The sequence below is a fragment of the Littorina saxatilis genome, linkage group LG3, assembly GCF_037325665.1.
Source record: "Littorina saxatilis isolate snail1 linkage group LG3, US_GU_Lsax_2.0, whole genome shotgun sequence".
NCBI classification, from domain to species: domain Eukaryota; kingdom Metazoa; phylum Mollusca; class Gastropoda; order Littorinimorpha; family Littorinidae; genus Littorina; species Littorina saxatilis.
This window is the reverse complement of record NC_090247.1, coordinates 46,322,197-46,339,134: the sequence shown is the minus strand read 5'-3', so window position 1 is coordinate 46,339,134 and position 16,938 is coordinate 46,322,197. Positions and strand designations below refer to the sequence as shown.

General features: G+C 41.2%; 1 protein-coding gene across 2 annotated transcripts in view; it reads left to right on the top strand.

The window, feature by feature from the left end:
- Positions 1–16,938, top strand: part of LOC138960787 (xaa-Pro aminopeptidase 1-like) — a 197,196-nt gene that overhangs the window by 32,227 nt on the left and 148,031 nt on the right. For both annotated transcript variants that reach the window (XM_070332438.1, XM_070332437.1), the window contains exon 4: positions 16,259–16,322. In XM_070332438.1, the coding sequence (XP_070188539.1) occupies positions 16,259–16,322 (64 nt within the window). The remainder of the gene's footprint in view (positions 1–16,258; positions 16,323–16,938) is intronic.

The following is a 16,938-nucleotide window of genomic DNA, read 5'->3' as shown; positions in this document are numbered from 1 at the left end:
TACCAAAACCTATCGATATGTTTGTTTACGATATATTGGTAATTACTAACCGTTAACTATTTTTCAAAAATCTGAAATGACTTTTAAGAATCAAAGAAAGATTCGCTAAAACGGTTGACTTCAGAAAATAAGCAATATTTTTCTGAACCATGAAATAAAAATCGAAAACTCCGTTTGATCTTTTATTTTGGTAGATTGATGACAACAGCCGGAACTGAAAGTACCAGAACCAAAAATTAAGGGCATTAATCAGGTAAACTAAGAAGATTGTCGTTCCTGGCGCGCACTTCACATGTCCGTCAAACAGTGTCCGAGTGAGAGAATTTTTTTTTTTTTTCGCAGTTCGACAGTATATGAGGCCCTTCTTCATATCAAAGTGTAAAGGTTGCTGAACGATGTTTTTCCATTTTGCTTGTTTAGTTACACTTTAAAAAAGGAGAAAAAAAGTTCAACATAATCATTTATTTTTCTCCCTAACATTCAGGTCAACAAAGTCATTGGCTAGGCAGTCATTCGATTCCAAGACAATCATCACAGGTTTGAACCGACCCTTTCGTTTAACCATTCAAAAAACAACAGCAATAACGCTGTTAGTACTACAGCGCGCTCAACGTTCGCCCTTTTGAACTCGCGATGAGACTTGTTTCTTCTGGTCGCCAAGCTTACCGTTAACAAACTAGTTGGGATTCCCCCAATTTTCGCGACCTTGACCGAATACTCTCGAAGTCAGCACTACGGCGGTCATGCATAGGGAACAGTTAGAAAGTTAACTTCGGGAGTTCCCACTTTCAAAAAAGGCCTTTACTTCCAGTGTTTCTGACTTCCAGTTCATGCATACGGGCCCAGGTCACAAGTGCGCGCTTGTTTCCAACGTTGGGCGAGTTCATTTCAACTTTTACTCATTTTAGTCGGGAAAAGGGGGAGAGGGCCCTATATGACACTGCTTGATTATGCGTCACCAACCCAAACATTCTTTTATCAATACGATCTAAACTAATTTAACTTATTAAGAACAAAACTAAACATTCCCCATCCAAGAATATTCAAACAAATGCATAATGTGTGTGTTTCATCCAAATCTAAACACGCAGAAGTAACCAATAGACACAAGCTGACACCCCTGCCTTTGAATGACGAAACCCTGAAACCTACGTCATACCTATGATGACAGCCTACGACGCAATACAGGCGCTAGAAATAATAATTCTATTGACACAGTCACACAATGTCAATACAGATTTCTCTCACTCACCACACACATACACACATTCGCACACGCACACGACAGTCAGAAACACAACGACGCCCACTTACACACTAACACACACCCTTATAAGCGGGGGTGAAAGCGTGGTGGCCAGTGACCCAGAACGAACACAAGCCAACGCTCGAAGTTCGATTGCCCTACTTTTCTTTTTTGTTTCCTTAAAAAATCAAAAAAATCATTGACTTTACCTGCTGGTTAACACTCGGTATGATCTGGGTCAGTGGAACATAACTTCCACGTGCAGCACACAGCGACACCCACACAATGACAGCGGGCAGCAGTTTCAACATTGGGTATTGATGCAGACTTTAGCGCGCTGTCCACGATTTTTTTAAAGCACGAACTGCATGATGTTCGAAATGAGTTTTGCCCTACTTTGATACGTGACGTGGTATCTAACGAGCAGTTTTTACAACATTCCTTTGCGTGACTTATATCGATAGGGATAGGTGAGGTCGGGGAACGTGACGCAATATCTAAACCTCCCTATTATGTATGAGGTTTGCGTTGGGCGTACTCATATATATATACGCATGCAGACAAAACATATATATTTTAAGTGATTTTCTTTATTATTTTGTTCTTGCTTTCTTTCTTTAAATCTTTTGCTGATTTATTAACAAATAATTTAGACTGTAAACGAAAAAGAGATTGATTGATCAGGGTCCTTAGTTTTAACAGCAGACTTGAAATATTTTCAGAAAGAGGAGTAAATAGGGGAAGGTTGCCTAATATGGAACAGCGCCTAATATGAACCACACTAACAGTGTTAGAGCGCTCTAAACAATTTAATTCACTGCTTTTTACCCTCTCTAGATAACTTGCACGTGTCAAAACAGTTGCAGAAACACAAACCACAATCCCGTTGGACTTTTTCTCTTTTTTAAACTTTTGGCAGCGTTCACTCTAAATTTAACGATTAAAACGGACTAAGACTGTATTTGTTACATTTAAGCAGTGTTTTGACTGCAATAAATAAAAATTTAAAATCTCAAAGTATGTGTATGTCCCCTAGTTTGCACCACCTCAACAAATAGAAGAAAATAAAACCTTAAGGCTGGTTTCATTTATACATTAAGAAGCTTGCTGGAGAGAAGGAAAAAAACTATAACAAGCTCTGAAGCTTTCAAAAAAATATAATTTCGTTCATTTTCTCTCTTTTTTTGATAATTTTTTTCATATAACGTTCTCGTCAAACCGAAACAGATAAATCTAAAAGCATATTTGAATTAGTCTGAATTTCAAACTAAGTTGTGTCGTGTTATTTTGAAGTATAGGGGGCTTTTCACAGTGATTTGTGAAGGCCTCTTCCATTTTCGGCTCCAAGGCTCCTTATATGGACTCGTTGTGAATTTTTCTGTATTTTTGTGTGTGCTGAATGTCTATCAAAGCTAATCGCTCTAATTAGAGCACCCTAGGTGCCCTCCATTAAGAGCGAGCATTTTTCAAAGAATTTATTTTTGCGTGGACAGACGGATTTCTATCCAGGCAAAGTGGAAGCCTCGTTTTGGCGCTAGACCTAATTAAGAAAAAACCATTTACAGCTTGTTACAAAAACATTGTTAAAACACCAAAGAATTCTTTTTTTCATCAAAACAAACTCGAAGTCCCAAGTAGGGAGCCCGGATGTATGTCAAGAAAACAGTGTGAATGGGTCGACTTGGTGCATGCAACTTGCAGCTCTTTTGAAATGATGACGGGCTACCGAAAACGATACAACTTTGGCTTTTATTAAAATGCTGGTCGACTGAGATTTCAACCATTTGAAAAGGGAAAGTCGCCAATCCCGGAACAGTCGGCCAACTTGGAACACCTCAATATGCGATCAACGGGGAACAATTCATGAACAATTGTTTTGCAGAAATGTCTAGTGACATTCCTTGATATTATTCCAGCAAAAAAAATGACTACGGCGGCAAAAAAAAAAAAAAAGTACGTTATTTAAACTTTTCTTTCTTCTTCTTCTTATTTCTACCGTCTACAATTCGTATTATTACTCTTTATCTATATACGTTCACGTAAAATGTTGATTGCTGTGATAAACCTTCATAGACTTGAACGTAAAAATATATTTGAAACATCACGTGTATCCAACAGAAAAACGCGAAATCCATGCAGGTGCCATGCGGCAATGATGGAACACATAAGAGAGGCAAACATGGAACAGTGTTCCAGCTTTGCCGCATTCTGTTCCATCTTACCCTCATCAAACAATAAACAGAACACTGCTGTTTTATTCACGTATTCAATTCTCTTTTCGGTTTTGTTGTGATTTTCTTTTCTATAAGTTTTATTGAATGATTGATTGATTTGTTTGACAGTATTATGAGACCCGAACGGCGGTGGTTACCATAAGAAATGGGCTGCGCTTTGTCGGCAGTGAAAAACGGAGATATGGGTTTGCGTTGCGCATCAAGAGCATATGGTGTTACTGTCACAACTCTTAAAAGTCATTTAGAAGGAAACAAACAAATTTGCAAAAGAAGAAGTAAAGTTCACAGGAAGACCTACATTAACACCAGAGATAGAACAAGAACTAATCAATAGCATTCTTGAAGCTGAAATAAATTTGCCAACGTCACCCCCATCGTTGTTTTGTACACTGTACATGGAGATTCTGGTCATTATGATTGCTTGGTGTCAGCAGCAAATGTAAGCTTACCTGCTGCTGATGTCCTGCAACGCACAACCACAAGCTCGTCGAAGAGATCATCACGAAAAAAACAACAATCTTCTCCTTACAAGCAAAAGCTGGATATTTCACTTGCAAAAAGGCGTGCAGGTCAACAGAAAAGAGGAAAGAATGAAGCTACAAAACCTTCTGCTCAGAGAAACAAGAGGGGAATATCTTCTGATCAGAGGGAAAAAAGGAGAACATTCTCGACGATGCGTTCTATCCCGGGGGAAAGCACTTGGTACTGCTTCATGTGTGGCACCAACTCCCCTGAGAACATGATACAGTGCCAGAGGTGCACACAGTGGGCACACGAGGACTGCGCTGACAGCAGCGGACAAAAGGACTTCAAAATCTGTACTTAGCAATGTTTGTGTGTCTGCAAAATCAGTTCTTAAATCTGTTCTTAGTTATTTGCTTTGAGACTTTATGCGTAATGATTTTTACATTTAGTCAATTGGGCAGGTAGCCCTTTTATATCTATTTGTCAACAGAAGAGGGGTACAAATGAAGCTGCGAAATTTCGTGGTACTGCTTCATGTGTGGCACCAACTCCCCTGAGGATATGTTATAGTGCCAGAAGTGCACACAGTAATGAGGGCCCCAAAGGGTTTAAAATCGTGATCGTGATTGGCGTTTTTTGACCTTTCTGTGACCGTGATTACCGACATTTCCATTTCTGTGATCGTGATGGGACTTTGCCCGTGATCCGTGATGACCAAAAAATCGAGTCTCGTGATCGTGATTGTCATTTGTTTTTGTGATCGTGATGGGCATTATTGCAAAGCATTTTATTTTCAACGTACATTTTTCACAGCTGTATCACTCTATGAGTATGATCCTCTATTCGTCAAGGAGCTAATCCCGATTGAAGGGAAGCAACAACACATTCAGAAATATGATTTTGACAGCGATTGCTTCCCTTTAAGAGAACCAATCACAAAAAAAAGAGATCCAATCAGAAGGCGAATTGCAAAAGTCTGCCAAACTTCATCCAATGGAAGGGCTTCGTGCTAAAGTTTTGAGTGCATTCAGTCAAATTCGAATTCGAAGATCAAAAATGGCGTGCAGCGGTACTGTCATCGAACTTCTGTTATATTTTGTGGATTCAAGCCAGACCAAAGCAGGCGGCGAGAATGCCTTCCTTGGTGGAAAGGTCAGGCTACGGGTCCGTCTTTCCGAAGACGAAATGTCAAGGTATGTCATCTATCAGGGCCGGACTAGGTAAGTACTAGGGGGGGGGGGGTTACAGATGAGGGTCCAGGGGGCAAAGCTCCTTGGTGGGGGTCCAGGGGGCGAAGCCCCCTTGGAGGGGGTTGCAAGGGGGCTTCGCCCCCTTGAAGCTGAACGTTTTTGGATGTTTCTGGAGGGAAAGGAAGCCTCTCCTTGAACGAAAAAGGTAAATTCGACAGCAAGCTGTATATGCAATGAAGAAGAATTGAGATTGTAAGGACTCATAGTACTTTTCATCACAAAATTCGTTGAAGTAAAATGTCTTTCGAAAGGGGGTGAGAGGTGCGATTTCTCCTCGCATTTCATGATGATCCAGATGCAACCGCACACACACAAAAAAAGAGCGTTTGGGAGGTACATGCTTAAGCCAGGGGGGGGGGGGGGGTGGGGGGTTGCGCAACCCCTGTAACCCCCCCCCCCCCCTAGTCCGGCTCTGTCTATGTTGCTCTATGACTGTTCTGAATGTAGGCAAAGATCTTGAAATTGGTTCAAGATCTTTGAGTTTGATTGAGATCATTGACGTTGTCGACATTGCCACGTCCGGCTGTCACTCGCTCAGTGTGACCTCTCCTGGCTCGAGTCTGATCGAGTCTGCGTGTAGCCAAAACCGAAACTAGAAATGTGTTTTTCATCCCAGCAACGTGGACACGCTTGGCATATATTCTAATTGTCGCTTCTTTGCATTGAGCTTGGATTTATTTTAGCGCTTGTAAACTTATCAACAATGGATTAAATTCAGGAACTATGGCGGGGAGACGTGGCAGTTTGGGTCACTTGATCTTCATGTCAAAGTCGACCAAAGTCATGTTTGTTGGGGATTTTGTTATTATAGACTCTACTATAACACATACATGTACTTTAATTTCAATCCACCCAATAGTTTTTGAGAAAATGGGTTTAAAAGATTTAGCTCTGGAAATGTGAAATTGTGCAAGTATATATTCATGTGTGTGAGTGAGGGTGTGGGAGTTCAATGTGTATGAGTGCAGGGGCGGATTAGGGGGGGGGGTTACAGGGGTTCCGGAACCCCCCCCCCCCCCGGCTGTCAAAAAAATAAATAATAATACTTACTTTAAAAGAAATAATGAGTGGCTGCTGACACCAGTTGATCATGTTTAAAATCAAGGATAAGCCATAAATTGTTCATAAAATAGCTAAATCTCTTCAGCTTCTGGGGGGCTAAGCCCCCCAGACCCCCCAACGGGGCTTTGCCCTGGACCCCAGGTTGTAAACCCCCATCTGGCTTAACTGCTCCGCCCCTGGAGTGTATATTCCTGTGAGTGTCTGTATGAGAGAGAGAGCGCGAGAGAAAAGACAATGAAAACAACTTTCTTATTACTGATTACAAATCATGATATGTATTTCTATGTGGGTATGAAAGAGAATTCAAAAAATAATTATAAAAAGTGCAACAGTTGTCACTTTGTGTTGAATAAACAATAGATCCAGAGGAGCGAATTACTGTGTGGTTGTGTTTACTTAGACACGTGCTTTCTGTACATACAACTTTTACCGTGACCGTGATTTGCCACTGGTGTTCGTGATCGTGAAAACAAAAATCAAGGTAACTGTGATCGTGAAAGCTAAAATTTCCCTTCCCGTGATCGTGATGATACCCCCCCTTTGGGGCCCTCAGTAATCACACGATGACTGCGCTGACAGTAGAAGACAAAGGACATTGTCTGCGAAATCGGTTCTTTGCCTATTTTTTCCTTCTTATTTTTTTGAAGGTTTTGTTTTTCAGTCCTTTTTAGACCTAGCCCTTATTTTATCTTCTTGTTTTACATTTAAGGCTTAACCTTTGCCGGATGCCGCTTTTGACTACACACTCCCGACGATGCGGGTTTGTCTGAACCCATACATTTGAAAGAGGGTTTTTACCGTTTATTCCTCTAACGACGATGCGGGTTTGTCTGAACCCATACATTTGAAAGAGGGTTTTTACCGTTTATGTCTCTAACGACGGGGTGGGTTCAGGGAAACCCACAGCGCTACTTCAGTGGTTGCATCGAGTTTCTCCCTTCACCGACCTCTTGCAGGGGAGGGGGAGGGAGAGGGGGAGGGAGAGGGGGAGGGAGAGGGGGAGGGAGAGGGGGAGGGAGAGACTGAGAGAGACTGAGAGACTAAGAAAGAGAGAGAGAGAGAGAGAGAGAGAGACTAAGAAAGAGAGAGAGAGACTAAGAAAGAGAGAGAGAGAGACTAAGAAAGAGAGAGAGAGAGACTAAGAAAGATAGAGAGAGAGAGACTAAGAAAGAGAGAGAGAGAGTCTAAGAAAGAGAGTGAGAGACTAAGAAAGAGAGAGAGAGAGACTAAGAAAGAGAGAGAGGGAGACTAAGAAAGAGAGAGAGAGAGACTAAGAAAGAGAGAGAGACTAAGAAAGAGAGAGAGAGAGACTAAGAAAGAGAGAGAGACTAAGAAAGAGAGAGACTAAGAAAGAGAGAGAGAGACTAAGAAAGAGAGAGAGACTAAGAAAGAGAGAGAGAGAGAGACTAAGAAAGAGAGAGAGAGAGATACTAAGAAAGAGAGAGAGACTAAGAAAGATAGAGAGAGAGACAAATAAAGAGAGAGAGAGAGACTAAGAGAGAGAAAGAGAGACTAAGAAAGAGAGAGAGAGAGAGACTAAGAGAGAGAAAGAGAGACTAAGAAAGAGAGAGAGACTAAGAGAGAGAGAGAGAGAGACTAAGAAAGAGAGAGAGAGACTAAGAGAGAGAGAGACTAAGAAAGAGAGAGAGAGACTAAGAAAGAGAGAGAGAGAGACTAAGAAAGAGAGAGAGACTAAGAAAGAGAGAGAGAGAGACTAAGAAAGAGAGAGAGACTAAGAAAGAGAGAGAGAGAGACTAAGAAAGAGAGAGAGAGACTAAGAAAGAAATAGAGAGACTAAGAAAGAGAGAGAGAGAGAGAGAGACTAAGAAAGAGAGAGAGAGAGACTAAGAAAGAGAGAGAGAGAGAGAGACTAAGAAAGAGCTAGAGAGAGAGAGAGAGACTAAGAAAGAGAGAGAGACTAAGAAAGAGAGAGAGACTAAGAAAGAGAGAGAGAGAGAGACTAAGAAAAAGACAGAGAGAGACTAAGAAAGAGAGAGAGAGAGACTAAAAAAAAGAGAGAGAGACCACGAAAGAGAGAGAGAGAGAGACTAAGAGAGAGAAAGAGAGACTAAGAAAGAGAGAGAGACTAAGAGAGAGAGAGAGAGATTCTAAGAAAGAGAGAGAGAGACTAAGAGAGAGAGAGAGAGAGAGACTAAGAAAGAGAGAGAGACTAAGAAAGAGAGAGAGAGAGAGAGACTAAGAAAGAGAGAGAGAGAGAGACTAAGAAAGAGCTAGAGAGAGAGAGACTAAGAAAGAGAGAGAGACTAAGAAAGAGAGAGAGATAGACTAAGAAAGAGAGAGAGAGAGACTAAGAAAGAGAGAGAGAGAGAGACTAAGACAGAGAGAGAGAGAGAGAGAGAGAGACTAAGAAAGAGAGAGACTAAGAAAGAGAGAGAGAGAGAGACTAAGAAAGAGCTAGAGAGAGAGAGAGACTAAGAAAGAGAGAGAGAGACTAAGAAAGAGAGAGAGACTAAGAAAGAGAGAGAGAGAGAGACTAAGAAAGAGAGAGAGAGAGACTAAGAAAGAGAGAGAGAAAGAGAGACTAAGAAAGAGAGAGAGACTAAGAGAGAGAGAGACTAAGAAAGAGAGAGAGAGAGAGAGACTAAGAGAGAGAAAGAGAGACTAAGAAAGAGAGAGACTAAGAAAGAGAGAGAGAGAGACTAAGAAAGAGAGAGAGAGACTAAGAAAGAGAGAGAGCGAGAGACTAAGAAAGAGAGAGAGAGACTAAGAGAGAGAGAGACTAAGAAAGAGAGAGAGAGAGACTAAGAAAGAGAGACAGAGAGAGAGACTAAGAGACAGAGACAGAGAGAGAGACTAAGAGAGAGAGACAGAGAGAGAGACTAAGAGAGAGAGACAGAGAGAGAGACAGAGAGAGAGAGACAGAGAGAGAGACAGAAAGAGAGACAGACAGAGAGAGAGAGAGAGAGAGAGACAGAGACAGACAGTCAGATAGACAGACAGTCAGATAGACGGATAGACGGATAGATAGACAGACAGACAGACAGACAGACAGAGCAACTGACAACAGACATACAGACAGAGAGATACGGACAGACAAACAGAGAGACAGACAGTCTCTTGGAGACAAACAGGCAGACAGACACTGTTCCGCCGCTTTGGTAATTATGGGTGTAGCAGAACCCGCGCCGTCGGCAGAGGGATAGTTACAATCACTACTACTCTTTAAAAGTATGGGTATGTGTGAACCCGCGCCATCGGTAGTGTTTATGTAAATTATCATAATCAATTAATTCTGATGTTTTGTCATGTACACACTAAAAATTTGCAGACAGAGAGCAAATTAGGTGTGTGAGAGATACTTAAAATTTCAAAACGATACCTTTAATGGTTCCAGAGTTACAATGATTTTAGTGTGTCTCTGGGTAGGTGAACCCAGGAAGCACGGCAAAGGTTAAATTGTTATCCGATTTGTTATTTCCTTGGTAAAAATCAAAATATGATGTTGAAAAAAAGACATTTACTTAAAATGGCTTAATCAAAATGTTATGACGTATTTATTTATCTTGTGTGTGTGGCAATGTGTGCTTGTTTGTGTGTGAATGAGAGTGTGTGGGTGTATGTGTGTGTGTGTGTGTGTGTGTGTGTGTGTGTGAGACACAGACAGAGCTAGAAAGAGAGTCAGGGTGTGTTTGTATGTGTTCCAAGTTTGACAACACAGTGTTCCACATTACACACCCATGAGTCCAACCTGGAACAAATGCAGACATTTTTATTATGATCAGTCTGATGAGTTGCGTGACTTCTATTTTATTTTATGTGGTTCGTTTATTTACTGATAGAGTCTAGTATGTGACAATATAAAGAACGCTTTGCAATATCAATTTTTTTTTGTCTGGTACGGCTGTTTCTCCTTAACTGTTCCAGGTTTAGCGACTTTCCCCTACTGTTTGTTGCTGTGTCTGTGTAGATTGAGTATTGCGCGCATACACATGTACTCTCGTGACAGAGATATTATTACATCAAATGAGCTGCATCTTACTATTGCCCAAGCAGACGAATTTTCGGATAACCGCTAGTTTCTTTATTCAAAGACAGATACACTCGGTTTGTCTCACTATCTGTCATTTGTTGTATTTTTGATTCAGAGGTACACAATAACATGCTATTGCAGATACACAGTTGCATTGAAACCACAAACTGAGAACTAAGTTCATCACTATGTAAGAAAAGGAAAGAGGCCACGAAGGCTCGGGGGCTGAATAAACCACGAGAACTGGTGTGTGGTTTAACGTTTATGCATACTAAATAGCCATTCAAGCGAACTGTACTATTGCAAGTGTTTCCATAAGGTTAGAATTGCTTATTTTCTATCATTCTGTAAAGCTGATCATGTGAGGCAGAGTGGGTTTTTAACGGCGGCTAGCATATAGCAGAGGTTTTGGAAGAAAAGCTCACTCTTCCACAACCCATACACACCCGACGGAATTGTTTCCGAAAATCGCCTATTGAACATTCTACATAATTTAGAAATAGAGACTACAAGGGCGGCTGTGTCCTACCAGATTTACACGATTTTTTTTTAAATATTCGCGAGCTGTTCACTTTTTCATAAAGCAACGAGTGAAAATCTAGTACGAGACAGCAAGCCATGTAGTCTTCTGGGCCCGTATGCATGAGGAGGAAGTCAGCAACACTGGAAGTAGAGGCCTCTTTCGGAAGTGGGAACTCCCGAAGTTTAACTTTCCAACTGTTCACCATGCATGAACGCCGGAGTGGTGACTTCGAGAGTATTCGGTCAAGGTCGCGAAAATTGGGGGAATCCTAACTAGTACGCATGTGTTTGTTAACGGTAAGCTTGCCACCAGAAAAAACAAATCTCATCGCGAGTTCAAAAAGGCGAACGTTGAGCGCGCTGTAGTACTAACAGCGTTATTGCTGTTGTTTTTTTGAATGGTTAAACGAAAGGGTCGGTTCAAACCTGTGATGATTGTCTTGGAATCGAATGATTGTCTATGACAAATGACTTTGTTGGCTTGAATGTTAGAAGAAGAGTAAATGATTATGTTGAACTTTTTGGGGGGGGGGGGGGGGATCTCAGCTGCTTGCATGCTTCAACCCTTTATTTATTTAAAAAAATTTTGCGGGGAGTATCCCTCTTCATTGATCTTTTTTTCTTTTCTTTTTTTCTGCTTTTTATATTAATTTTTCTACTTTAAAGGTCCTTGTCTACATTTTTATACCAAAATCGCCATTTGACCATTAAAATGCAGAGTCTATTATCTACAAATATCAACAATACACCCCCTTTCAATCAGGAAAGACGAAGCCAGTGTAGCCGTTTGAAAGTTCATTGTAGTATTCCAGCGTAGTACTCATAGTAGGATATCCTTATTTGGAAAATGCTAAGCGCAAAACTCCTCTCAAATCCCGTGCATTTCGTGCGTTTAAAAAAAAGCGTGGACAGCGCTCCAGTGTCAAACTGTTGCTGTACTTGTTTGGGCGTGGCTATAAGCACAGTGACATGAATTTGATTGGTCAGTATTTTTAGGCAAAGCACATGTTCTCAGCAAACAGAAAACAAAATATTGGAAGCGTGAGTCACGCTACCCAAAAATAAAGTGTGAGTTTAGAGGGAGCGGTCAGCGACCATAAACTTTATTTAAACGAGACAGATAATGCAGCATTAGTGAGTAGTTTAAATCTTTTTTTTACATATATTTTTTTTTCAATAACTTTTTTCCCCATGGTTCATTCATCATTTGACATAATTTTGTATCGAAATCTAACCATAAGATTATTGAAAAAAAAGCAAAAATGTAGACGACCACATTTAAATGTACCTATATCGTTAACAATACTATTTCTAAATGTATTTTAAACACGCCCAAAAAACTTCCTTTACGGTAATTTTTAATAATCATATTATATTTACAAATCACTTTATCCTCAACGCATTTCCAAGTGAACATAATTTTGGGGCACACACACACACACACACACACAAAATCAGTATAATCAATTTCGTTCTCACAATAAGTACAACAATTACTGTATGTTGAACTTGTGTTTAATAATTTTATATCGGTTGTTGGACAAACATAGATTGGTTATAGGGAAACTTTCGGTTACTGGTAAAGTTTAAAAGGAAGAACATTATGCAGTAGACCGTAAATAACTAAGTTTAGTGACTTGTTCCTTATTTATTGGGGAAATGTCTGTCAAGAAGTTTAGAAAAGACAATACTGTTCATCGGTGTTTTAATTTGTTTTCACTCGTTAATTTTTGATTACGATGGCGATGCATGGTTATGTACAGTTAAAAGTCAAGATTCGATTTTTTTGAAAGTATAGGACAGTTTCTTTACGCGTTTAAAAAAAATTAACACAGAGGCAAAAAAAAGACTGGTTGTTGCAGTCTGAATGCAATTGAGGTCTATTAAAAAAAAAGATTTAAAAAAAAAATTAGATCCCAGCGGCACTTGAACCCAGAGCGTCGGATTGAAATTCCGAATCCGTAACCACTGCACTATGCTACTCGTCTAGAAAAAGCACTATGCAAAGATGTGTTATCAGTTATTCAGTCGTGGTAGTTTGAAAGCTCACCATCTTCGCCGAATGACTCGAGCAGGTTTTTTTCGGTCAGTAAATGATCGTACTGTCGGTTTTGAGCCCCGCTGTTTCAAGCTTTTCACCTAAATTAAACAAGAATGTCACAGTTCGTGTCTATGGTGCAAGGTAGCCGACCGTCTCATTGTGGCCAAATTACGACAGTTGCTCGATTGACGCATTTCACGTCCTCAATATTGTGTCTGAGCTCATTTCCCAATGAGCTGCCTTTAAAACCAGAATGTCAGGCAATTGTAGCATGCGTTGGAGGTTTCTTTTAGATGGGTAAGGACCTTTAAGATGCGATATCGTCGTATAAATGATGAAATTAACTTTGAAAGTGGGAACTTCGGAAGCAAAGCTGCCAGCTACTCGGTATGCACGAGCTAACTTGAACGCCGAAGTAGTGGCTTCGAGAGTCCTGAGGTCAAGGTCGAGGAAATTGGGGGAATCCCAATTAGTGCGCATGCGTTTGTAAACCGTAGGCTTGGTGACCAGAAGAAACAAATCTCATCGCGAGTTCGTAAATGGGCGAACGTTGATCGCGCTGTAGCTTTTACTATAGTTGTTGTTTTTGACTGGTTGAACGAAATGGTCTGTTCAAAGCTGTGATGATTGTCTTGAAATTGAATGCCAAACGGTTGTGTGACGTGTCTAGTGTGTTGGCGAAGTGTCTTGTGCTTGTCACTTCTCGCTTTCAGCCCTCACCGCTGGCTAGCACCGTCTGTCCTTTTTAGGACAATGCGAAAAGAGAGCAGAATGCGTCAGTCTCTCCTGCCAGTACAATAACCTCTCCACAACAAGCCCTATGTAGTGCCTCCATCGCGGCGACAGGCGTAAACTGGGTACCGCAAGGCCCCAGGCTAGACTACAAGGACTCGGAGGAGGTTGGCCCCTAGACGTGCGGCATGCGGGCCCACCGGTGTGTGGAAACGCCCAGGTGCCCACGAACCAACCTCCAGCTATGGGTCAAATAGCCGGGCAGGATAGGCTCGTCAACCCTGGCAGGCAGCTATCCTAAGAGAAGACCACTCTGAATTCAAAACGAGGGTAGAGGAGGCTCATCATCCATGGAAGGAAACTCGTCTAGGAGAAGGAAAACTCCGAAATGAAACCCACGCAGTCCCTCGAAGACGGAACGGCACTGGCCTTTTTTAGGCGGGGAGCAGACCGGGTGCCTACGCTATCCTCGACAAATGGTTGTTGAATGACTGTCTGTAATAATGATTTTGTTGACCAGATTGTTGGGGAGAATAAAACTTTTTTTTGTTTATGTGGTAGCGAAGTCGGTTATGTTAAACCTCTTCTTTTTTTTTTTAATGATTGTGTATCAGTAAAACTGTTTGGTTAGAGCGAAAGTTTTGGGCTACTGGTCAATTTAAAAACTCAAGTTTTTGGGGGAATCAAGATATAAGGTGTAGTGAAAAGAAGATAAGTTCAGTAACTTTCATATTAATTGGGAAAATGTGTGTCCAAATTTTTACAAAAGATAAATTGTTGTACTTAGGTGTTAGTAAATTATGTTTGTCCTCGTTAATTGTGAACAGGATGTATGTTTATGTAAAGTTGAAAGTCAAGATTGGATTTGTTTATCCTACGCGCGTGTGTGCATGTGTGTTAGACATAGAACACTTTATTATCTCAATTTCGAGAAACTCGGGTGTGGTGAATCACAACAAACAACATAAAACGTAAGAAAATAAATAAAATATCGAGGCGCAAATAATCAGCTCATAATAGTGTGTGTGTGTGTGTGGAGGGGGGGGTGGGGGGTGGGGGTGCACACACACACACACACACCGTTGAACACACACACGCACGCGCACACAAACAAACGCACAATTATACCCGCACACACGCACGCACAGGCACTCGCACAAATACATACAAACACTCAGTTTCACACACACACACACACACACACACACACACACACACACACACACACACACACACACACACACACACACACACACACACACCCTTCCCCCAACACACATGTGCGCGCGTGCACTGCAAACGAATGAATGAATGAACACTGAGACGCACACCTACACACGCACGCACGCACGCACACACACACGCACACTCTCACACAAACACACACTCACACATGCACACACACGCCCATTTACATAGAAACACCCTCTCCTAAAAGCGGGGATTAAATTTTAAGAGTGGTGGCCAGTGACCCAGAACGAACAAAAGTCAAAGCTGGCAACTCAGGTTTGTATTCAGGGAAATTTACACGAAATGCACGCACGAGATACGACTTTTCTTTCTATTTTCTCTCTTTGGGACTTTCATTTGCGTTAGATCGGTTTTATATGAAAAACCGAAGAAAAGCCCTGCTATTTTGCACTGAGAAACTTTGGAAGCAGCGTGTTTACTCCTGGGTTTCGCTGTAGTACAATTACCCTCACTTACTTCCTCGCTTGCTTCAAAAGTAAGCACTTTTTCCGTCCCATGCATGCAAAATTGAGGATGTACTTCCGATGTCGCCCAAAACGTAGGAAGTTGTCGCAAACTACCATCAATTACTTCCTCACTTTGCTTCGAAGTAAGCCCTTCTTCCGGCCCATGCATACGAAAGTGAGGCAAGTTCTTCCGATGTCACTCAAAACTTCGGGAGTTTTCGCGAACTTCCCCCATAAGCATACGGACACTGTTTATCTTTCACACTGTACTTTCGTGTATTTTACTCAAAACGTCCTGCAGTCGAGGCGGCCAAATTGAAGACGGTTCTAGTGTGATCGACAAGAAGAAGAAAAGAAGACGGTTCTTTTCGAACCTCGATTTCTTCTCAAGCCTCGTGCTATCTCTCACGTCAAAGCAAAGAAACGTCACCCTGGAAAGTGTAGCGTGACGTGTTAGTTCTAAACATTTATCGAGGGGAATTAGCGAGCGCAAAATATTGTCCATAATAATGACGTTTGTCTCGGTGACGTTGGCATCATAAGCAGTAAAAAAAACAGGTCTCTGCCAGACTTGGTTGAAACGACCTCATTTACATAATATACACACGTGTGGTTTGAACGATATATGTCTCTCTCACGTATGTAGGATAAAAAGAATTATTACACGTGATAATCGCACAGCATGCACCACTACGCTTTCGTTTTGATACAACTATGACATGTGCTCCACGATATCGCCACTACAGCAGAAAGCGAAAAAAGGCAGTACGCATCTTTCCGCGGGGCGGCGCCACATGGCTTTCGGTTTAATTTTTCGCGCGTTTTTCTGAGTCAACTACCTTGTGGCAACGACGCTCATAAAAGATTCAGTCCAACGCTGATTAGGAATTTTGCAATGCGCTGCAGGATGATTTGTTCAAGAAGAAATGTTTACCACTGAATTGCTTACCCCCACCGTTATATAATGATGCACTTGTATTGTCATTGGGATTTAAGGTGTGGTTTAATTTGTCCACAGAGTGAGTATCCGTCGGCCAGGGACATGAGACGAGGCTTTATCTCAGGATTCACAGGATCAGCAGGTAAATGTCATGACAATCGGTGTAGCCCATTTTACAGCAGTAGGTATAGGATCCGTTTTACGTCGTCTAATCCGACTTTCATTTTGTATCCACATACGCTTATTTGCATTGAAAGAGTTAATGTCCAACATGGCAGTGTTAGTTTCTTTACATTTAGTCAAGTTTTGACTAAATGTTTTAACATAGACGGGGGAATCGAGACGAGGGTGTGGTGTATAATTATGTGTGTGTCTGTGTGTATGTGTAGAGCGATTCAGAGAAAACTACAGAGCCGATCGTCGTGAAACTTGACATGAAAGTTCCTGAATATGATATCCCCACACGTTTTTTCATTTTGTTGGTAAATGTCTTTGATGACGTCATATCCGGCTTTTTGTGAAAGTTGAGGCGGCACTGTCACCCTCACATTTTTCAACCAAATTGGTTGAAATTTTGGTCAAGTAATCTTCGACAAAGGCCGGACTTTGGTATTGCATTTCAGCTTGGAGGCTTAAAAATTAATTAATTAATTTGCTCATTAAAGTTGTCATTAAAATCGAATTTTCGCAAACAGATTTAAAATTGATTGCATCGTATTCTTCATCACATTCTGAATCTAAACATATATACGTGTCAT